The 24,304-nt window shown below is 43.9% G+C and overlaps 1 protein-coding gene across 5 annotated transcripts in view; it reads right to left on the reverse strand.

Moving 5' to 3' along the window:
* The window catches only part of CLIP2 (CAP-Gly domain containing linker protein 2), a 385,636-nt gene that overhangs the window by 198,183 nt on the left and 163,149 nt on the right, over window positions 1-24,304 (reverse strand). For all 5 annotated transcript variants that reach the window (XR_015308346.1, XM_086954601.1, XM_086954599.1 and 2 more), the window contains exon 7: window positions 2,044-2,104. Coding sequence is in view for 4 of the 5 variants with exons in the window: in XM_086954601.1 (XP_086810727.1) it covers window positions 2,044-2,104 (61 nt within the window). In the remaining variant the exon portion in view is untranslated. The remainder of the gene's footprint in view (window positions 1-2,043; window positions 2,105-24,304) is intronic.

Genomic DNA, 24,304 nt, shown 5'->3' on the forward strand with positions numbered 1-24,304 from the left:
TAAAAAGCAATCAATTTTGTTTTGTTTTTAAAGTACAGTAGGCTTTTTTAAAAAACAGTTTCTGTCAAGATACAAACTGCAAGCCACACATTGGTTTTGCCAAAACTTGTTAAATATTGGGAATGCATTAGAACCGTACTTCTGTGTTCATGGCATTTGCTGGAATAGTTAATCTGAGGTCAATGAGCTGGCCGCCAATTGAGTGCTCCATGCAGAGGAATGTTTGACACATGTGAAACACAAATACTTTTAGGGCTGACTTACCCTTTCATCCTTCCTAAGTTGATAACATAATTACCATGTATTTAGGTAATTGTATATTCTATTATTGCAGTACTCAGAAGCAGAGTGCATTCTGTGTGGGGAGCTATACATACAAAATATACTGTTACCAACTAAATAGAGGGAGGCTAGCTCGGTGGAGAGGCTGCTGGAGTTGATTTGGCCATGGTGAACCTTGGGGTGCGGTTCCCTTTGAATGATTGATAGTAAGTCATGAAACACACACTCAATGAGCAAAACAGGCTTTAAAAAGTGAGACTCACACCTGATGGGAGACCCTGTGAGACCCACTTATTGAGACTGTACTCCAAGGATTGGGTGCCACACTAAAATAGTGTACCTGTGTACTAAGGGTGGGGAGGGGAGGGATACAAAAGGAAATGGATGAGAATGTGCTCCAAGAAGTGATATGCACAAGTCATGAGTGAGTGCTCAAAAAAAGTGAGACTCACATCCACTGAGTGTGACTGTGTGCCAAAGCCTACATCTCACACCTAGTGAGTGATATTGTGTTTGTTTTGCTCGTCTGTCTCGCTGTTCCTTGAGCTGCTCCCACCCCCTGCCCATGTAGTTCTGGTTTTTAATATGTCCAATATCCCGCCAGCTCTGGAAGGAGAGCTCCTCGCCTCCTGCCCCTGCAGTATCTGCCTCTGGTACTCTCCAGCTTTGGGATGCTGGATGTCAACCCACCTGAAATAGACACAGTACCAAAAGAGACAAATATGCTGCTTGATGTAACATCAGAATTCTTAAAAATATGTTTGCAACAAATTCTCACATAGACCTTAAGAAATTAAGTCAAACAATCCCCATATTGTGAGGACACACCACCGAATTATTATTGTGGCATTTGTAAATGTTAAACTCAATATTGGTCAAGCCACATTAGGCCGTCTCCCCAAGATCAACTTGCCAGACCACATTAGTGCAAAACGATTCAGCCCCCCTCAAGAAGTCAGAGTACGTCCTTGAAGGTCTTAGATCCTCACTGGTTGCGGAGAAGTGGATCGAGACAAAAGCTTTGTGTCTGGCCTATACGTGATTCAACAGTTTAGACCCACAGTATATGCAACAGGACGTCATTAGAGTCTGCACTTCCAGAAGTCCGAGATCATCTATTCTATGGCTTGTGAAGATTCTGAAAACTCTGCTGCAGTTGAAAGGTGGCAGCTGATCCTCAGTGATAGACCCATGGAAGTGGAAACCATCCATCCACTCAACGCATAAAAATAAACCTTCCCTCAAGAGCTTTGAAGAAGCTGTCACAATTTATTGTTTCAGCTATCACTGTGACAGACAGTGTATATGTATCTTTTCAGCTTGCTTTTTATAATTACGCTTAGTTAAGAACCTAGAAACATTTGATTTTTCAGTAGGTCCCAGAGGAATATATAAAATTAAAATAAATAAGTATAAAAAAGTAAATTACAAGTTGTACATTGGGCTATTTATATTATAGTATACAATCCATCCTGTTCTTCTACATTAACTACAGAATGTCTTGCCATATGTCAATCTTACATGGTAGGTGGTACCCTTCTGGGTGTAAGGTTTTGCTTTATATAATACACTGTTGTAACATTCCTCAACTGCCAACAAATTCCTTTGGTTTAGATGTGTGAGGCATTCACCTTAAGGCATCTTCCCTCCCAACAAAGCAATCTCTAGCCAGAATGAATTCCCAGGGTAAAAAAGGATGCAACCAGAGGCATATCCAACAATGGATCCCCCAAGGAGAGAGCAGGCAGAGGCAGGCCTTACCTCAAGATCACCCTTTGTAATGGATTCTTCTTCTACTCGGAACTGCAGGTCTTCCACCTTCCTGCAATCAGAAGAGACAGCGTGAAACTGCTGCTGGCCAATGGGCGTCATCAGGCATGGTACATTGAAAGTCATATCACAGCTTCTTCGACTGGCACCATCACTTGCTTGTTTTTGAACTTTCTATAAGTGGCATTTCCAGATTAGTAACTTAAAATCCGAATTTACCTTTAAAGATGATTTTCAATTGCAATTCAAATGAGTGGAAGAAGCATTTCTCTATCAGTTCCCAAACTGAGGTTATCACTTATTAAGTGTAATAAGGTAGCCCAGTGTTCGTTATTACTTAACTGTGCAGCTCCATTGGGTGGCTCGCTGCTTTCCCGGGCATTCCCTGCATGAAACCGGATTTCCCCTTAATGACTTTAAGAATGGACTGCTGCATTATTAATTATTGCCCATCACTTGTTCTGATCAAAGACCTGCTGGGCTGTTCCGTACGGTCTTATGTTGCCCTGCCAGAACCCGTAAGCTTACTAATGTGCCCTGCCTATCCCCTTCCTCGTCCTCTTTACTCATACAGATTAATTGCGTCCAGGACAGCTCCCCCTATGACAGGCTGTGGTACTCATAACTTGGTGGGATTTATTTGTCACTGGTAAACACTTAAGGCATATACAATTTTCTCCCGGGTCAATTTTTCAAGTACACGCAATTTAGGCAAACACTTAACACCCTCTACTTCATTCTTCACCTGGTACCTCAACCGCATGAAAAATATTGGACACTAGATAAAGGAACACGTGGCAAATTGATAAAATGGTTTTGCAGTGCTTTTCTACAACAGGAAAATAGATCCAGGGCTGCTCTTCGGACCGCCTGGAAGGCGGATCTGACTAAGTCACTACATGAATCTGACTGGGCCAATGTGCTAGAGTATGCCCACAAAGTATTTCTAATTTCCTGCTTCAGATACATCCAATTTAATGTCCAGTTTCAGGCCTACCTTAAACCTGCCAAAATTAATACAACGTTCCCAGGAGCTGCACCTACATGTTCCTGTAGTTCACTTCCAACACAGACCTGCTCCACAACCTTTGGGTTTGTCCATCACTTTATACTTACTGGGTTGTTAACTCTCGAATTATTACCCAACACGATGGGCCGAAAGCTGATGAATACCCACAAGGAGGTACTGCTAGGCTTACTCCCTCGCTCAAAACTCCAGAGGCCTTATACTAAAATCCTTGACCTGGTCCTGCTCCTAGCAAAGCAAAATTATCATCCTCATACATTTATACCCTTTCTATGTAGACTTGTATCTATATAGTTACTACTTCTGTCAAAGAAAGAAAAAAAGTTTCACTCTCGCTAATCCACGACTTCCCAAACCTCATTCTACTACTATAATCTCCAAAATAACCCTTTCTAAATTCTTCCCGCATGTATCCCTCCTTTGACTCATCCCAAACCTCATTTTACTACTATGATCTCCCTAACCCCTTTCTAGAGATTCTTCCCTCCTCCAGCTTTCCTTTTCACTCATCTCAAACCTCATCTTACTACTATGATCTCCCAAGTAGACTCTTCCCTCTTCTATCCCTCCATTATCCTATGTAATCCACCTAACATACTCACATGCCCACTACTCAAATGAACTCATGTTTCCCTATACTAATCCACCACTTATCCTTTTGGGTTCCAGAGAAGCGTTCTACTCGCCGAAAACCACCACAACGCCTCGTCAGGGTAGAAAGTGCTATATAAATACAATTAAACTTACATTTGCCATTTTTATTCACATGTAGAGAGAAAGTCTGTGCCCACTCTACAAGTTCAATCTATTAGATTCCTTTAAACACACTCGGCTAAAGACCAATACATTTGAAAAGGTGCTTTGCATGAGAGTTCCAGATGCACCTATAATCTACGCTTGCAAAATCTATCTTAGCAGAATTAATCTTAAACATATTGAACTCAATGATTAAGTTGGCCAGAGGGGTAGCATTGGCCTTGAATGTGTTCCGCCCCTCTTGTCTAATCACAGTCAACAAGATAAAGGTAAGGCACACAGAACAGAACGTCTTCGCTGGTTGTCCCCTCTCCCCAAGATTTGCATGATACCAATTAGGCTTCCCCTCTCCAGCCTTACATGTAAATGCTCTCAGAGTTAATCCAATCAGTTGAACTTCACAAGCATCACTGTGTCAATGGCCTCTACGTTTGATATAAACTCAATCGTGCATTGAGGTGACATGATTGGGAGATTTACTACTTGCCCTTATAGAAGTTTGGACGAGAGGGATCATGCCGGAGAATACTTTGCAGATAGAAAGGAACTAAAGAAAATAGCCGGTATATAATAAGGGCCAGCCTGAAGATTACGAAGACACTAGTCCGAAGATGACGTGGACTTAGAAGACACTAGATGGCACATTAGTAAGCACTGAAGACACGAGAGTGGGTGGTGTGCGCTAACTACAAGTAGTTAGAGTATGAGCACATTAGCAGGCTGCAAATGAGAAGTCTACTGAAACCATGAAATCACAGGATAGCACAGGCAGTAAGGGCATGGAAGACAGGGGATAAGAACATGAAAAATAAGAGTATGGAAAGCATGGGATCGCAGAAGAAAAAGGCATGGGGGTCATGAAACACAGCTGTTAAGGTATGGATGACATGAGAACATATATAATAAGGACATGGAATACATGGAACCACAGATGATAAGGACGTGGAGAACATGGGAACACAGATGTCAAGGAGATGGAAGACGGGAGAACAGATAAGAACATGGAAAAAAGGAATCACAGATGGTAAAGACTTGTAAATCAGGAGATCACAGAGGATAAGAATATAGAAGGTATGGGACCAAATTTGTATAAGTACATGAAAGACCATAGAAGACACGGGATCATGGATGATAAGGTCATGGTAGACAGGAAATCACGGGTGATAAGAACATGGAAAACAGGAGACAACAAATGATATGCATATAGAATATAGGGAACCGTACATAAGGGCAAGAAAAACATGGAAGCCTAGATGATACGTGCAGGGACGATAGAAGACCACAGAACATAAGGACATGAAATACAAGGAATGAAGGATGTTAAGGACATGGGACACATGAGACACAGAAGATAGTGACATGGAAGGCAGGAGATCACAGATGATAATGACATGGATGACAGCTATTCACTGATGACAGTAACATTGAGGACAACGGATCACAGATGATAATGACATGGAACGCAGGGGACCCTAGATGATAAGGGCTTGGAAGAAATGAGACAGTTAATGATCAGGGTATGACTCTATCCTGGAAAGAGTGCATGAAAGGCAAGAGATCACGGATGGTATGGTGACAAGTGACAGTAGCATGTAGACACATCAGGCATGAAACATCACTATACATGATAAATGCCAGGTGAACACTGAGGACAAAGATATGTCTACTATTGAAAGCAGGCTATTTAAGACAGACAAACTTAGTATATTGCAGTATTTTAAGCAATTGGTACTTTTCATGTTTCAGCTAGTTAAACCATTGTTCTCTGTGCCAACCTCTTATACTGTGGTACAAAAAGCTATGTAAAAACGCTAAACTATTAGGACATGCAAGTACTGTCCACATGCTTTGTGAAGCAACTGCAGTGGCTTCCACTGAGAACAGGTTTAAATATAAGGAGCATCTTTCATTGAGCATTCTAGATATTTGGTCGATTCTAACTACAAGCAATTTCCTTCAATCTAAAAGGCATCCAAAATCTGAAAAAGTGTCCTATCTTCAAAGCCTAAAATAAAAAAATATAAAACAGGACCAACAGACATACCTTTAGATTCAACTGAACTTCTACCTGGACCTCCCTACTCCCTAACTACAGGCTGACCTCAGAACTCAACATTTATAAGAATCTATAGAGTTTATTAGTAAAGGAATATTATTCCTGCTAACCAGCAACCCCATATTAAATTATGAGTCTAAACTGAGCCCTTGTCCTCCAGTTCCTATTCTTAACACCTCCCATCCCACTGTCTGCTTTGTTAGCCATTTTTATGTTATATGCTTTTAGATGCAACGTTCCAGCTGTAATAGAAAACGGAAAATAACAACAACAAAGATAACATTTGAAAACCTACTTGATAGGTTAAATTGGCATGCCCATGTTGACCCCCATCCCTATTCTGAGAGATAAAGCAGTAAGAATAAGCTTAGTCTGTAATCAGGAATTGTTATGTTTAGCCAATGTCTCCTGATGCCACAGAGTGGCATTACAAACAATATATACAAGGTTTTGCTAATATTGTAATAGAATACGGACATTCCTCGGAGTCACCTCTTTTTTTGAGGACTTTTTAAAGAAAAGCTATAAAATTAACAAACGAACCCACTGTATACAAAAAAGAAGCTGCAATCAACTTGAGGGGCCCAAAGGACCGGAAGAACCCCATCCACAGTTGTAGTTGAGGTAACAGACAACAAGTTAGATGAGAAGAAAGACTATATATAACTCAAATTGAACAAATGGTGAATCCTCTTTGACCTCACAGACTTAGAGGCCCATTAGGATGGCGGGCGGATCTGCCTGCCATCCTGCCATGAATAACCCCCTCAAAGAACAAAGGAGAGTTTGCTCTACATCAGTTAGGCTGAGCATTTAAACATAATAGACCAAAAGATATGCCAGAACTGAGATGTTGATTTAACCTGAAGGTTTTGTTCATAAGTTAGAAAAACAGATTCCAACCTACGTTGTTGCTAGTTAATAGCAGTTTATTCAATTATTTTCAAAAGGGAATTTTTAAACACTTTAGTACATTTTTTACAAAACTACACCAATATTTATACAGCACTCATTCACCTAGTCATCCATATCACAAGCATACAAAATCAGGCATCCATATGTACACAAAATTTCAGAATGATTACAAAGAAAAATGACGAGACAAAAATTGGAAAAAAAAAAAATTAGAAAAAGAAAGACAAAGAAACAAAGGCTGCTCATACAATATTCATCTGTGATGTATCATATATCTATACATATATACAAAAATTGGAAATTAATCATCAACAACTTAGATGATGTCACACATTGTATATATACATGTTCAGGGTATCGGAATTCACAGTTGTTTGAATTTGCAGTTTAAGGAGAGCAGCACTCTGCAAGGGGCCTACGCGTTTCGAGTCCTATACAATGAAGGGACTCTCATCAGGGCCATGGAGTTTATCTAAAAAGAAAAATGGAATATCTTAGATGACAAGACCACTAGCGGGAAATTATAAGCAATGGAACCCATTCTCTCACTCAGCTTACCCTACTGGTCTGCAAGGCCACTTCACGGGTGTAGAACACTGGGATGCAGGCGGTCGCGCTCACTGGGGGGTGGCGAAGTTACACTGGGGGGTGAAGGGCAACGGTTAGCCTAGATGCAGAGCAAGTAGCCAGAAAATGCTCTCAGCTGGGCAAGTTCTTACCTTGTTTTTACCAACGGGCCGGGTGGATATTTTCAAGGATGGGGAACTCTAGGTGGAACCGACGGGGTGAGAAGTATCTAGGGAGGTAAAAGGGCGGAACATAAGGAATTGAACGCCTCCTAGGAGGTTTTGGGTAACTGTCTAGGTAATTATACAACTCCTACCTCTATCGGTGGAGCTTGATGCTCAGACAGCACGGCGTCTCACTTTGAATTAGGACGGATGCTGGAATGTTTTAAGAACTCCTGGGGAAGAGTTGATAAAAAGAGATTCACCAAGGTGCTTGAGCGTGGGGATGTAACAAGTAGAAAGTTACTCCTAGCGGGGGAAATTTAACAAACCTGAGGAGATTGGTAACCTCGAGTCGGTCGGCGTCTCCGTAGCGCTGATCCTTCGCGCATGCGCAGTGGATGGCGAGTCCAAAGGAGGGGCCGTTAATGTAGCGAGGTCCCGAAGCGGCGCTAATCTATGGCGCATGCGCGGAAGGCTGGCAAGGGTACACGGGACACTACTCTCTGGCGCAGGGGCGCTGGGAAAGGCAATTGACAGGGGGGTGGTGGTACTGAGACGTGTGCAACCCAGGTATTGAGGACAGCTTGCTTTTTTTATGAAGGGTGACATCAAGTAAGGCGGACTATGGAGGACAGCGGATAGCCAGGGACATCAGAGTTTATATAGTTCTGATAGTTCATTAAGGCCAGTCACGGCCGTGTTGAACTTCACAATTAAGAGTGCTTCCCTTTTGGAGAGTCTGGCATCCCAGTCACCTCCTCTGGGGTCGCGCTCAACCTTGGAAATTATTGTCCATTGCAAGTCCTTGATCTGGTGCCCCAATCTGTTCCAGTGATTTACCAATGGAGCTGTTTCGACCCGATTTTTTAATCTGGATTTGTGCTGAGAAATCCTTTGTCTTGCCTCTTGATTGGTTTTCCCGATGTACAGGAGTCCACAGGGGCACAGGATTCCGTAGACTACGTATTTAGATTTACAATTGCTGTGGGTTTCGTGTTTCCATGAGATACCTCTGTGCTGGAACAGAGATCCCTCTATCGTGGATTCGCAGCATACACAGGTGCCACATTTGTGGTGCCCTGTGATCGGATTGAGTCCCATCATTTGTCTGATGGTGGGGGGGGTTGGTTTGGGGATGGCTGCTCTTACCACAAAATTGGCAATGCTTTTATCTTTTTTGAAAGCAAACAGGGGGGGTTCCCTTAGGCATTCCTCAAGATTTTTTACGAGGTGCCAGTTCTGATTTATCACCTTCTTTAACTGGTTGGCGTTGGGACAGAACGTGGTCACACACACTTGGCGTTTAAGTTTAGGCTTAATGCGTCTCTCCAATAGGGTCTCCCTCGGAGTCCACCTAGCTCTTTTCATACAGTTTGAGACCAGTTTTCTGGGATAGCCACGATCACATAGCTTGGTCACTAGGTTGCTTGCATGGTGTTTGTAATCCTCATTGCGGGCACAGTTCCTTCGGATCCGAAGGAACTGCCCCAGGGGTAGGTTCTCCCGTAGACTCCTAGGGTGATTGCTCGAAAACAGGAGGGCTTTATTCCTATCTGTTGGCTTCACAAAGAGCGATGTAGATAATTTTCCTTCATTGGGAAAGACCTCAACGTCCAAAAAAGCTATTTTTTCTCTGGACGAAGATATGCTGAATTTTATATCCCTTGTGCGTGCGTTCAGCCAGTTGTAAAAGCTATCCAGTTCTGTCTCGGTGCCCTTCCATACCATAAAAACATCGTCAATGAAGCGTAGCCACGCTCCAATGAGATCCTTAAAGGGGTTGTTGTTATAAATGAAAGTGTCCTCGTAGAGGGCCATAAAAAGAATAGCCAATTCAGGGGCAAAGGGACATCCCATGGCTACACCTTTTATTTGGTAGTAGAATTCATTCCCAAAACAAAAATAATTCTTTTTTAAGGCAAAGGATGCCAGATTGATCAAAAATTTGGTCGGAACCTGTACTGGTTGTGTTCTTAGCTCCAAAAAATGTGTCAGGACTGCTATGGCTTCATCCTGAGGTATCTGGGTGTAAAGGGCATTGACATCAAGGGTGACCATTATGTCCCTGTCCTTACAAAATTCTACGGGCTCAAGTTTATTGATAAAGTCCGTCGTGTCTTGAAGATACGATTTTACTAAGCTCATGAACTCTTTCAAGAACACATCTACATATTTGGCGACAGGCTCCAATAGTGAATTGCAGCCTGCTACAATGGGTCTTCCCGGGGGTTTATTGGCATCCTTATGTATCTTTGGCAAGATATAAAATAAGGGTGTCTTAGGGTGTTTCTTCTGCAAGAAATCCAGTTCTTTGGGGCCTACAAAGCCCTGGTCATAGCCTTCCTTGATGATAGAGAACAAATGGTTCTGTAATTCAGATGTAGGATCTTTCTGAATTTTCTTGTAACATTCTTGATCGTTCAGTTGTCTGAGAACTTCCTCATTATAGTTGGCAGTGTCCCACATCACTATAGCTCCGCCCTTATCGGCTTGCTTTATAGTGATAGTGGGATCATTCCTTAACTCTGTGAGAGCTTTCTTTTCTTCTAGTGAAGTGTTGAACTTCACAAATGATTTTTGTGATTCCATGGCCGAGATAGCAGATAGTACAGTTTTTTCAAAGACTAGTATCTCCTTGGGAATTTTATGCCCTGGAGGACAAAAACCTGATTTGTTACGGAGCCCCGTAACTTCCGGAGTGGCGGTACTTGGATTATCAGAAAAGAAGGTAGCCAGTCTTAATTTGCGGCAAAACTCGATGAACTCAGTCTTCATTCGGGTAAAGTCAGTGCGTTTAGAAGGTACAAAAGAGAGTCCCTTGGAAAGAACGCTCTCTTCTGCTACAGTTAGTATTTTAGGTGACAGGTTAAAAATGGGTGATACTAATTCTGGTAGTGCTGACGCCTGGTTCTCATTTCCCATTGGACTTTCGCTCTCTGGCGTGTTTGGCCTCTCCCTAAAAAAGGATTTTGGGCATTGGTCTGTTGTTGTTGTTGGTTCCGATTCCATTTTCGGTTTCTGTTCTGGCCACTATTGCCACTATTCCCACTGTTGTCACTTTCTCCACCTGAAGATGAAGTGTCTGAGAAAGTTATAAACTGATTGCGTGATCTACCCCTGTTCCCTGATAAGAAGCGCCTAGAATCTGGTTTGGTGTAAAAATCAGTTTGTAAAAAGGGATAAACGTTTTCAAGGGAGAAGTTCTTTTTATCCTTTTCGAACTGATTGGTTTTCTGGGTCACACTATAGTCTTTGAAGTCTTGTATCTCTTTGGTAACTTTCTCTATTAAAGCCTTGGCGTCAACTATCGCAGGATTGCCAAGGATCTCCGACTCAAGTTGGGCTATTTGTTCAAGTTCTTGTCTGGAAATTCTAACAGCAGTCTCGACAGTAAGGACCATAAGGTCCCTACTGCATTTCGTTTCTATTTGACTGAAACCTTTTTTAAATATGGGGTCTTCCGTAAAGATGACTGGGATGTTCTTAATTTGGAGACCACCCGGGATCGTGCCTTCCCTTAAATGTTGCAAGAGAAAATGACCATGTAGGTCTGTTCTGATCTGTTTTTTTCTCAACCTGAGTAATTTATCTGTCTCGTTCTGCGAAGTGGCCGAGACACTGAGGGTCACTGAGGAAAAAACCGGTGGGTTGCTCAAGAGATCTTTTAGATGGTCTTCAGAAAAGGCTAAGGTGTCCTTTTCTGCCATGAAGGACTAGAAAATACACACAAATAAATACAACACAAGAGGGTTAAGACTGAAGAGAGAGACAGTATTAGCTAGGCCTGGGATCGGAGTGATCTCAAGTCTAGGGGAGGAGAACAGGCAATTAACCCCCTGCCACATTAGGATGGCTGAGGGGTCCGCGGCGGACGTAAAGACCGCCTGCTGCTTTTCCGCCGGTTGACACGTCGCCCGGGTGGAAAACTGCAACAACATGGTGGCGGTGTCGAGACCGCCATCCATATTACGATGAGGGGGGAGAAGAGCCTTTCCATCGTGGCGTTGGAAACGCATGAGGTCTTCGCTGTTGAGGGCTTGTAGCGGGCCCCCAGGATGTTGGGGGATGGGTGGTGCACATGGGAGGGTACCTATGGTACCCCCCTTCATTACCATGGAAAAGGTGGCAGGCACCGCGCAGTGCCTGCCACCTTATGCATGCCAATGCACAATGCTGGGAGTAAGGGATGCCACCGCTACAGTGGTATCATAATTGCAGGTACAGGACCGCCGCACCCCTGGCGGACGGTCTCGCATACCGTTACGGTGGCGGGCGGACTTTGTCCGTAATGATGCCCTTAGTTACTAATATTTGAAGGTCTCTCTTACACTATCTAACTCTGACTGTTCCTCAATCCCACTGCCTTTTATACATCTTTAACTGCATAATGATTGAATGTGTTTATGATCCTTGTTTTTAACTTTTGCATTATGTGAACTGCATGTCTGAGAGCACTATTAATAAAAATAAATAAATAAAGAATGTAGCAGTTTCTTTGGATGTCCAACCAGTGTGTAGATAGTGAGTCAATGCTCTTTTTCAGCAGACCCCCAGGCTGTCTGGAGAACATGTGATGAATCCTACACTGAAGGTAGGCTAAGTTCATCATGAACTAGTAAACATGACTACAGCTACCGCATTAAACCCACAATGTCGATTTCAACTGCTCCGATTAGACAATAACAGGACCCACCGGCTGAAGGGCTGAGTTTAGAATTCACAAGCCATCTCGCTGTCAGGATGTGGTTGCTAAGCCTAAGGATGATCTGAACTGACAGTGTTTGGTGACTCTGGGTCTGAGTTTAGTGCAAGTATGAATAAACAGCCCTTAAGATTAATGTCAAAGCATATGGGAGATTAAAGATGAAGCGTGGCATATTAGAGTGTGTATATATGAAGTTATGTGAACAAGCCACCCACACTCTAAACAGTAAGGAATTTCTAATTACATCAGCATCCTCCCAGCTCTGGACACAGTTCACAGTAAAACATCTATACCATGTGCTTTTGTGTGTGTATATAAATCTACACTCATATATATTTTATATTAGTTGGCTGCATACAAGAAGTCTGGCTGTTTGTAAAGCATGGTCAATGATACCCGCCGAGTGCATTCTGGTGCTGGTTGTTTATCTGTTCATTTGTTGCACATCTTCCGTAATGCTCTGTTAGCAGTTACTTTCTTAATATTATAATTTCCTAATTTGTATTTCAATGTGTTTTTTGTCAATGCTAGGAATGGAATGTTCCCTTGAGGGTGCACAGGCAGGTATCCTGCCCTCATGTTTTTTGGATTTCTCTCCCCAGGATCATGCTAATCTAGCATGCGCATGAAGTCTTAGGCATGTTCCTTGACATGAAGACACCTGTCGTGGACCTAGAGGGGTACATCAAACATGCACTCCATGTGACAGTGGACGTCTGTCCCTGTCACAGGTTCTATTAGGCAGAGAGGTAGTGGCAGCATACCTTCTTTTAGTAATCCTATAGTATACCCAGCACTTTTTACCTGGGTCCTGGGAGTGGTGGCTTACCCGCCCACCGGTGTAATGTTCCACTGCCACAAGCTAACGAGGATACTTGTGCAAACATGCTAGTGCATGTGGGGTTGTATTAATGTGTATCATCTGCGAATTTTACACATAGTGTGTGTCTAAGCGAACCAGTCTGCAGGCTCGATTTTGGAGATCCCTGACGTGTTCATGTGCACAAGATGGAGAAGGGGTCACTTTCGCAGATTGTAGAAGTGTATTACTGAAATTCATTTGACTGTAGGGAGGGAACCAGACACTGAAGTAGAGAAGAGGAGAGACACATTCACCTTTTGCAGCCAAGGGCTGCAGATTAGTCTAAATAATGCCATTTGGTAGATAGTGGGGGTGAAGGGTGGGGCTGCATTCCTTGTTGTTTAGATTGTGGTCATTTAGAAGAGGACACCCTTTTGTCTTTCTTCCTGATCACGATGATGTGGCTGTTGATAGCCAAGTGCAGACTACTCACACTTCTTTGTGGCTCTGTTTTGGGTGCTACAACCCGAAGATGGCTCTGTTGTGTAATGGTGCATCAGAAACAGACTATCCTGCCGGAGGGGCACATCGGGAGTTGTGGGAAGGATCACTATGGTCATGATTAATTTACGCTTATGGCACCTGAGGAGAGAATGGCGCGTTTTCTGTACTAGAATGTTAACGGCAGGGAGACAAAATCAAGCATGGCGTTGTACTGTAATACATTAACGTCACTTCCTGGATGCTGTGCTCCTCCAGGAAATGCACTTGGTGGGCACTACTTGTAAGGCAATGGACAGATGGTGATTTAAGATGCTCGCACACGCTGGGTACACTTTAGGTTCCAGGAGAGTAGTAATACTAGTTCAAAAATTGTTGCTACTCACTGTACACAATACATGGGCAGACACGAGCGGTCTTGGGCATGGCGAGGTCTTGCACATAAGTCAGAGCCTCCTCTACTGACATCGCCGAGTCCGACGAGTATACTGTCTGAAAGTGTTGCGCCAGTGTGTGCACTATTGTGTGCGGATCCGTTGATGGTTATCCCCCCATGTGCAAAGCTGTGCTATCCATCTATCACTCTTCTCCTGCTTATCTAGCCACGCCAGTAACTTCCTGGCCTTGTTGCCGATGTCATATACTTTTTGTCGCGTGGCTGCCAGCTGCTGTCTGGTCATTTTTGTTGAGTGTTCTCTATGGTGTCGCTGCTTAAGGGGCAAGTTGTGGGATGTGTCAGGGGTTGGGTCTCTAGTGTGTTGGGCCTCTGCAATGTGCATTTCGGACTCTAGATTCTGCAGTTCCAGCTGCCCCTCCCGTTTCTGTGCTGTGATGGAAGCTATGGCCTGTCCTCTGATGATTGTCTTAAACGCTTCCCAGAGAGTGGTGGAGAAAGCAACGGATCCCGAATTTTTGTTGAAAGTAATGGCTCGTTGCCTTCTTGAGCGCTCTTCTGACCTTGGGAATTTGTAAATAACCAGGGCGTATCGGATAGATCCGGCGCCGCTTCTGGTGGTGATAGGTATATCTGAGCAGCAGTGGGTAATGATCGAAGATGCCCCGGGGTCTAATTTCTATAGTGTAATCATTTTGAAGGCTACCCAGCGAACCCAGGAAACTGTCTATTCGTGTTAGGCTATTATGGACACTGGAGTGATATGTGAATTGGCGGTCTGTGGGGTGGTGTCTTCTCCATAAAATCTGTACGGCCCATTGCGTCCATAAAACTCCCCAGTCGCGATACTCCCAAGGCACCCACCCTCAGAGGGAACCTATCTAGGGAGTCATTCGAAACCGCGTTAAAGTCTCCACCAATAAGCAGCTCCCCCGCCGGTAACCCAAGTAAGAACACACTTAGATCCGGGAAGGCCACCTCGTGCAATGCTGGGGGGATGTAGACCGACACTATATTTAAGGGCCTCCCCTCCCACTGTGTAACTATGGCGGTGAATCTCCCTGACCCATCGGACTTAACTTCTTTTATTATCAAAGGGAACTGCTTCTTTACCAATATCCCCACCCCTCTGGAGCCAGACGTGAATTCGGAATGTACCATCATTTTATTTCCCCACCTGTCCATTGCTTTGCTTGACGTGCCTGTGAGATGTGTCTCCTGCAGAAGTACCACTGCTGGGCCACCCCTTTTGTTGCAGTGCAGAGCTAGACCACGCTTTATTTTATCACCCAGGCCTCGTACATTCCACGTGAGTATGGAAAGGGATGGTACCGTGGTGTTGGGGCCCACAGCTGATTCAACCTGCGTTTTGTCTCCCATTTCTATGCCCAGCGGACCTATTAAAGCTAGTGACTTGTCCCATAATTGAATGTGAGTGCTTCACTGTGTGAGCTAGTATTGTATAACCATCTCCATACATAACAATAAAATTACCAATTTGCCATGCGGACCCAAAACTGCCCGCCACCCCAACTCAGCAGAGTGCTTAGAACCCAATCCCCGATACGCTACTTGCATGTTCAGGAGCGGGAAGTCCGAGGAAGACCACTTCTTCCCCCTACCCCAGAGTCTTTAGCCATCAATACTTTCATCGTATTCACAATATTGAGGTGGGCCAGAACACACAGCAGTTTGTACCCTCCTTATTTGGAATGGGTAGTCCCAGAAGATCTCACTCTCCGGAGTCCTTATTCAGTTGTTCTGCCTCTTCCTCTCCTTATTCAAAGTCATCAGGATCACCTTCTCTCCCAAGCCGTCGTCGTCTCCTTTGTGCTCGTCCGGACCTCTACCCCGGTCGCCATCCCTCAAGCCAGTCGTGGGCCTCTTCCAGCGTTTCAAAAAACCAAGTTTTGCCATCTGCCACCACACGGAGTTTTGCCGGAAAGAGCATGGAATACAGTAGCTCACGGGCTCTCAGTGCCTTTTTGACCTCAAAGAAACTTCTGCGGCGTGCGGCGACTGTCGCCTTATAGTCCGGGAAGAAGGAGATCATATGGCATCTCTATCCCGGAGGTTGAATATGCGGGCCAGTACCGGTCTTGGTGGAGCTTCAGGTTTCGGCCTGCTACCTGGTACCCTATGCGCCCGTTCCACGGAAAAGAAGGCAGAGAGTCCTTTAGGCTGCAGTCGGCCCTTTATGAGTTCTTTGATGTAGAGGTCCATAGCGGGCCCCCTTCAGGCTCTGGAAACCCCGTAATTCAAACATCATTTCGGCGGGAGCGTCCTTCTTGGTCGTCCAGCCTTGCCGCCATACGCTTGTTGTCGGCCTCCAATTGTGTTACTTTCTTGATCAAAAGCGTAGTATCTTTAGTGAGAGACGTCGTCACCTGTTCCACCTTTTTTAAAAATCCGCTCGCAGGAACGTGACATCCGTCGAAATGGAGCCGTCCGTGGTCTGTACCTAGTGTAAGGTGTCATGCCCCGAGGTCCCAATCGAGGCGCCTGGTGTTCCTTTAAACGCTGGTTGTCTTGGTTTCTATTTAAGGCACACCGATTCACCAGAACGCCGCTTTGCGTTCTAGCGTTTGGCTCACTTCCTGTTCTTCCGTCCCTGTGGCGTTTGCCTGACTTCCGGTTTTGTTTCTGGTGTTTCCGGCCCTGAGCGTTCCATCCTACGTGCCGGTGATCTGCTCCACCGTTTCCCATACAATCTCTGGCGGTTCTAATTTACCGCGTTTTGTTTGGGGCACTTGGTGATTCCTTCGAGGCTTCCTTAGAACACGTTTGCTGTAATTCGTGTTCGTTCGCATCATTTCTTTTTTCCCCTATCCTGGTGCTCCGCCCGGCGGCCGGGTCTTTCCCCGTCGCCCGGCCGGGTGCTGCTTACTGCACATTCGTATCAGGTTCACTGGCCGGAGATGTCCCCCGTTGGGTGAACCACCCTCTTCAGCCTTCCCTTTGGCAGTTTGCTATAATCCTTCTTTTGGGGCACTTGCGTGGACCAGTGTTTGGTGTGTTGTGCTTCTCAGCTATCAAAATCACGGTAACAGCGCGTAGCGCTGCCTTTCTTATATTCTTGTTTGTGGTTATTGATGGATGTAACAAGGTTGTGACACTTTTGGCAGATTACACTTTGTACATACGTCAGACGAAAGACTCGTGCAAGCACATTATAACTTGGAATAGGGTGAGGTACAAGCCAAGCATTCCTCAAAACAGCGTGGTGAGATTTACAGAATATCTTCTTATACATACTAACATAAATTTGGGGTAGAATGTTATAATCTATGTCTTTTTATTGCACAGGGAGTCAACACCAGAATTACCCACCATTGCTATTCCAAAGCTCCGACTATTACTGTGGTAGGTGACACATATGTATTGGAGATATACACAAGCTTGGAGTAGAGTATAGGTTGTAACCTTATCCTTCCCTTACAGCCTGCCTCCTCATCCAGAATCCACGCTGAGGTGCAACATTTAGGATCTGCTATCTTCTTCCCCAACCTTTCTTGGTTTTGTTTCCCTGTTTTCCCCTGGCGTGCCATCCGATACTCTAGAGTCTGATAGAGTCGGAGGGCCGTAGGGGACGACTGAGGACTACTCTCCAAGTTCCTGACGCTCCTGCGGAACAAGCCTGAAACCATTACATAAGGCCGCCATTACATCATCTAGCATCACCTTGGAGCCATCCTCCTCTTCCGTGCCTTTAGCTCCTGGCCCTTTACGTTCTGGTAACGGGGGAAGTCCTTAGTGTAGGCAAACTTATCCAGCTTGCCCTGCTGGTTCGTGCGGGACCCCTTGCCGCTCATTGTCTGCTCCGCAGCCGCTCCTTACTGCTGCTGCTCTTAGGCACAAATGATGTGGCTGTTTGTATAGGGGGCAATTAACAGACACCAACTGGGGGTCCCCACACTCAACCCACAGCTCCATAATCTGGGGTATGAACAAAAGAAGGGGGTTCCCCGTGGGTTACTTAAAGATATAGGCAGGCCATAGGGGGGAAAACAACTGTGAATAGAACAAAAGAAAACACCCTGCCTAGGGATATAATGGCCCTAACTGGAGGGTCCAACAGATATATAAAAAGGGGTGATTAACCTAGAAGTTGACACTGCACACAACAAACACAAGGTCAATCCAAGTAGACTCTACAGAACATATTAGAAAAATATATGTTTTTATTTTTTTTGAGGTAACAAAAATATAAAAAGTGAATTGTGCTTTAGTTTCACGTGATACATTTAGAGCATAAAAAAGACATACACTGATATGGGGACAACAGCAGAAGGGGAAATAGTACTACATTAAGACCTACCCAGTACCAGCCACACTTCTGTCTCCCGTAGCAGGCCGACCGGTGCAGTCGGCGGAACCCCATTTGAAGAAGACGGTCCTCGTTTTGAAGGCACCTCACCGACCCGTCTTCCTTCGGGGCAGTAAGCCGAGTGGAGAAGTCGGCGGAACTCTATTGAAAAACGCTTGTCTACTCTTGGAAGGAATTTGAGCGACCCATCCTTCAGTGTGGTAGAAAATACAGTACTGATGTGCGCACCGGCTTTCCCGAAACTTTAACTGATTGCAGCGTGCCGTCCTAAACCATCGGAAATATAGAACCCGGATATCGCCTCTCAAATCGTCCTGCTCTCGATCAGAATCTCGCTGGATATTGCCTCTTGATTAGTGACATATCCAGGGAGTGGTCTGGAAATTATTAACCCCCTGTGCCTGAAAATTTAGCCTGTTCCTGCTATCACTTGAGTTCATTATCTCAAGACGTTTCAGGATCAATATTTCTGGAGTCCAGTCAATGAAAGTTAAAAATATTAGCCTCCCAGTGCAGCAGATCCAACCATACGCCTGTGGTTCCCCCTAATAGAAAAATATACAGATTTTATACTTGTGTCCCTCCCAGTATACTGCCCCTAGCCCTGACGAAGGTGTGGCCTCATCGGCCTGTCACCGAAACGCGCGTCGGCTTGTGTCTCCAGGAATACGGTTCTTTGTCCTAATTACATCAGGACCCGTAGTAAAAGCCATCTGCCTGGACTAACATCCCGATCCATGCAACATACTCACCATCTATGTGTTGCACACGCCAGGATTAGAAGGATGAATGGAAGAATGAAAGTTGAATGGTAGAATATGAGATAGAGTGAGAATACATATAAGTAAGTGTGATAGTGTGGTTGAAGTGTGGCTGGTACTGGGTAGGTCTTAATGTAGTACTATTTCCCCTTCCGCTGTTGTCCCCATATCAGTGTATTTCTTTTTTATGCTCTAAATGTATCACGTGAAACTAAAGCACAATTCACTTTTTATATTTTTGTAACCTCAAAAAAAATAAAAACATATATTTTTCTAATATGTTCTGTAGAGTCTACTTGGATTGACCTTGTGTTTGTTGTGTGCAGTGTCAACTTCTAGGTTAATCACCCCTTTTTATATATCTGTTGGACCCTCCAGTTAGGGCCATTATATCCCTAGGCAGGGTGTTTTCTTTTGTTCTATTCACCATAATCTGGGGTACTCTCGCTCTGCGTCACACCTATAATACCCTGGGGGCGACCGTATTGTATCTCCAGTAGCGCTCTTCAGCTGTAGTTTTGCCCCTGATTGAATCTGTGCCGCACGTGCATCGCTGGGTGCTGCAGTCCGCAGCAATCCTGCCACTTGTCTCCCCCAGACTGAGTCTATGTTTTTTAAACTTTCTACATGTGTCCCCCAATTCGGCCGCCGACAGCAATGCTTCACAGCTGTTTGCTCCTCACTGCACCCATACACAGCCTCTCCGTCCACAGATGGGTAATAATAACGTTTTCCTAAACAATTTTTGTTTCTTGATATTTAGGTTAAAATGTTTGTTTTATTTGTAAAATGTACTTAGAAATACATTTATTTCACTAACGTATATTTTTTTGGGTGGAAAATATGATGCTGTTGTAATATGTTTTTTTTTATTTTCCCAAACTTGCATTTAATTAATTTTGTTCCGCCGTACGGGTGGAAGCAGAATCCATACGAACAGATTGGGGGAATCTCTTGTAACTATATTGCATTATTTACTGTGACTGAATGGTACTACGTCTATGTTGTTGCTGCTGTTTTTCTTTGTTTTTCCAAAAATGCCAATAAAATTGATTATCAAAATAAATGTAATTTTGTTTTAATTTGATCATTGCAACAAATATCTTTTTTGTGTTATAGATTTTTGGTGTATGTGTTTTAACCATTTAAATACATTTATTTAAAATTATATTAATAATTAATTAAAAGAGGTTGAATGTATTTGTTTTGTTAATCCTTTACAATTTATCATTTGAAATTAATTTATTTTTTCTAATAAAGTAAAAAGGGTTCCTCCAAAGTATTATTTTTAGTAGACTGTGCATTTGAATTTTGTGTGACTAGTTACAACATTCAAATTCCAACACTTTCCCAAATGTGATTTAGCTTAGAGTGAGGTTAGTAAATTTGACTCCCTCCCAGTCTAACATTTTCCACTATATGTTAGGTATGAGGTCGCAATAGTAATTGGATATATATACACACACACACACACACGGATGTAGATAGATAGATAGATATAACTAGATATATGTATATGTATATGTATATATACATATATATATATGTATGTGAACATTGAATATTTGGCTATAACAGAAATGTTAATTGATGGCCATCCAATTATAACTCAAATCTGACAGTGGATTCACAAATCTGCAATGAATGCACCTTTATTTATGAGCTGGATTTGCGAATTTATGGTAAATTCTGCGGAGGATCTGCAAAATCAAAGTTCAAGATAGTTTTAAATTTTAACCTTTTCATGCCCAACCAGAGCATCCTTTTAATACCAAAGTTGTCAGCAGGCATTGGCAAAGCCAATATGTTGGGCCTTTTTTTTTTTTACACAAGCATTGGCAAAGCCAATATTTTTGGCCAATAGCTGAAATGCCTTCATTTACTGTTGAATTTGGGTGTGGTATTCTGTATGGGTAAGTGCAACAATAAGTTAATGACTAGATGAATCGATGTACAAGTGCATGCATAAGTACAGAGTTGATGCATAATGACTGCATTCACAAAAGTAATAGGTCTGCATTTTTAGCCAATTTAGCTGTTACTTAGCGAATTGCCGCTCTGCCCAGGCAGCGCTACAAAGAAAGCCAGTGCATTTATTTTAACATCTTAAAAACCAGGGACATGGAGCGCTGCACACATTATGGTGTGGTTCACTCAGAGTCGTGCTGCGCTCGGTGCTGTCATCTGTCGTGTCGGGCCCTAGGCCTTCATTAAGCTAAAGCATGGAGACACGGCAACCAGGATACTCTGCTAGTTAATGGGCCAAGAGCATGTGCGCTCCGCCCCCTTTATTGACTGGGTCACCTGACTCGTGACACCAGTGGTAGGTGGGTGTAAAGTGTAGGTTGCATCATAAGAACAACTAGACTGTGTCCAGCAGGACACTACATCATCCACTAAATGGAACATGTGGCATAGATGAGATGACGAAATGAACAAACAGTGGAGAGGCAGTCGGGCTATGCTGAGCAGTAAATATGCAATTGAGGACTCTTGCTAGATGTGAAAAAATACGGCGCCCATCTCTGGATGAGCTATAATTTCCTTAGGGAGGCCATTGCAAATATGTGACCATTCGTTGCGGGGGACCTTTATTAAATGACCAAAGACAACACTTCGCTTTTCCATGCTACCAAATTATAGGCATTTTTAAGTCTTGCGCTGTTTTATAATAAAACAAAGACATGACAGGCGGTCCCCAGATAAATAAAGGGCAAACTCGGCTAAGCATATAGCATCAGTCAAACCCATGAATGGGAAACACGCAGGCATGGCTGTTCCAACAGAGCCCACAAACATAACAAAATACACATAGAGCCCAAACGACGGCCAAAAATCCGCAACTATGAAAAAAGCATTTTGTTATTAAAACGACAACAATATTTGGCGAGATCAAGAAGGCTAAACGCGTAATCAATACCTCTTCCCGAAGTAGGAAACAGACAGACATGCCTTGTAGCAGAAGTGCATATAACCAGCCCCGCATAAAGCGCTACCATTTCCAAATTGTAACAACGTTGCTGTACCCAAACGTATCTACAACCCGTTTCCAGCTGAAAAATCTGTATTTTGCCCCGAGTTAGCTGCTTGTCAAGCACAACCACCTGTTCTGATTACATTTTCTTAACCTGCCATGTTCTCCCGGCCGAGCACGGCCCTTTCAAAGCTTCTCAGCTCAGATTAAGTCAGGATGGCAGTGAAAGTAATCCATTATGTAACAATGTGAGTGAAAACAAAACAGTTGTATTAAAACACCCACAAGCTGCTTCACAACCTTAACGGTGCCCTGAGGTTCTTACAATACTGGCACCATAAAGAGCAGCAATGCAAAGATAACAAGCATTGGCAGAAGAAACAGGGATGGGTGGGTAGGTTGGAGAGTCAGGGTAAAAGCAGAACGATGTGTGGGTGGGAGGGAGGGATAAATGTAAAACGGACAAGGGCGGGAGGGATAAAAGCAAAGCGGATAGGGGTGGGAGGGATTAATAAAAGTAAAATGGACGGGGGTGGCAGGCAGGGATACAAGCAAAATGGACAGAGGTGGAAGGAAGGGATAAAAGCAAAACAGACAGGGTGGAAGGGAGGGGCAAAAGGAAAACAGACAGAGGTGGGAAGGATAAAAGCAAAGCGGACAGGGGTGGGAGGGACAAAAGCAAAGCGGACAGGGGTGGGAGGGATAAAAGCAAAGTGGACAGGGGTGGGAGGGATAAAAGCAAAGCGGACAGGGGTGGGAGGGATAAAAGCAAAGCGGACAGGGGTGGGAGGGATTAATAAAAGTAAAATGGACGGGGTGGCAGGCAGGGATACAATCAAAATGGACAGAGGTGGAAGGAAGGGATAAAAGCAAAACAGACAGGCTGGAAGGGAGGGGTAAAAGGAAAACAGACAGGGGTGGGAAGGTTAAAAGCAAAGCGGATAGGGGTGGGAGGGATAAAAGCAAAGCGGACAGGGGTGGGAGGGATAAAAGCAAAGCGGACAGGGGTGGGAGGGATAAAAGCAAAGCGGACAGGGGTGGGAGGGATTAATAAAAGTAAAATGGACGGGGGTGGCAGGCAGGGATACAAGCAAAACGGACAGAGGTGGAAGGAAGGGATAAAAGCAAAACAGACAGGGTGGAAGGGAGGGGCAAAAGGAAAACAGACAGGGGTGGGAAGGATAAAAGCAAAGCGGACAGGGGTGGGAGGGATAAAAGCAAAGCGGACAGGGGTGGGAGGGATAAAAGCAAAGCGGACAGGGGTGGGAGGGATAAAAGCAAAGCGGACAGGGGTGGGAGGGATAAAAGCAAAGCAGACAGGGGTGGGAGGGATAAAAGCAAAGCGGACAGGGGTGGGAGAGATTAATAAAAGTAAAATGGACTGGGTGGCAGGCAGGGATACAACCAAAACGGACAGAGGGGGAATGAATGGATAAAAGCAAAACAGACAGGGTGGAAGGGAGGGACAAAAGGAAAACAGACAGGGTGGAAGGGAGGGATAAAAGGAAAACAGACAGGGGTGGGAAGGATAAAATAAATAGTACCTGACTCACAGCAGCAGATGAACAGCGGAGGGACTGATAAAACCAAATAAATTTGTGCTTGGTCTCTGCACCACAGAAAGAAAAAAGTGATATATGGCAAGTGCTGCCCAATCACATGGCAGCAAATAAGGGAGTCAATGATGCCAAAGAATGGTAAGCAATGGGAGGGTTCCCATCCCATTATTGAACACAAAGGTCTCGTAGGCAACCGATCATGTGCTAGTGCAGGTCTCACCGAACCCTGCAGATTAGCTCCCAGCCCTAAGTTCATTTTTAACTAAGAAATCCAATAAATGATTGCTGCATTTTCCTTTTAAAGTTAAGGAAAGGATATGTTTATTTTACATTTTTATCAGGCTGCAGATAGCAGAGCCTGATAATGAGCAGTGTTACACTCAGATTCAGGGCCCATGTGGGTTCACAGAGGTTCAGTACTAAAGCACTGGGGCATTTAACTCTTTAAAAAACAGTCTTCTCAACTTAATATTGGAGTATAAGAACAAAATGATATTTCGAATGCCTTTAAATGAGAGAAAATTAAAATGAAGATGTACGTTAATGATTAAGTTAACTCTTCATTTTCATTTTCATTTTCTCCCTCCTAAAAATGTCACGTTTACAAAGAGCAGGCATCTTGCTCCCAGTGGCTGGTAGGCACAGTGCCATATTTAAAAAAAAAAATACAGCATTTTTTTCTCCTTTAATGGGAGAAATGTAAAGTGAAGTAAAATGTATCTATGAAACATTGGGGCATATTAT

Source organism: Lissotriton vulgaris, chromosome 2_1 (assembly GCF_964263255.1).
Source record: "Lissotriton vulgaris chromosome 2_1, aLisVul1.2, whole genome shotgun sequence".
NCBI lineage: Eukaryota > Metazoa > Chordata > Amphibia > Caudata > Salamandridae > Lissotriton > Lissotriton vulgaris.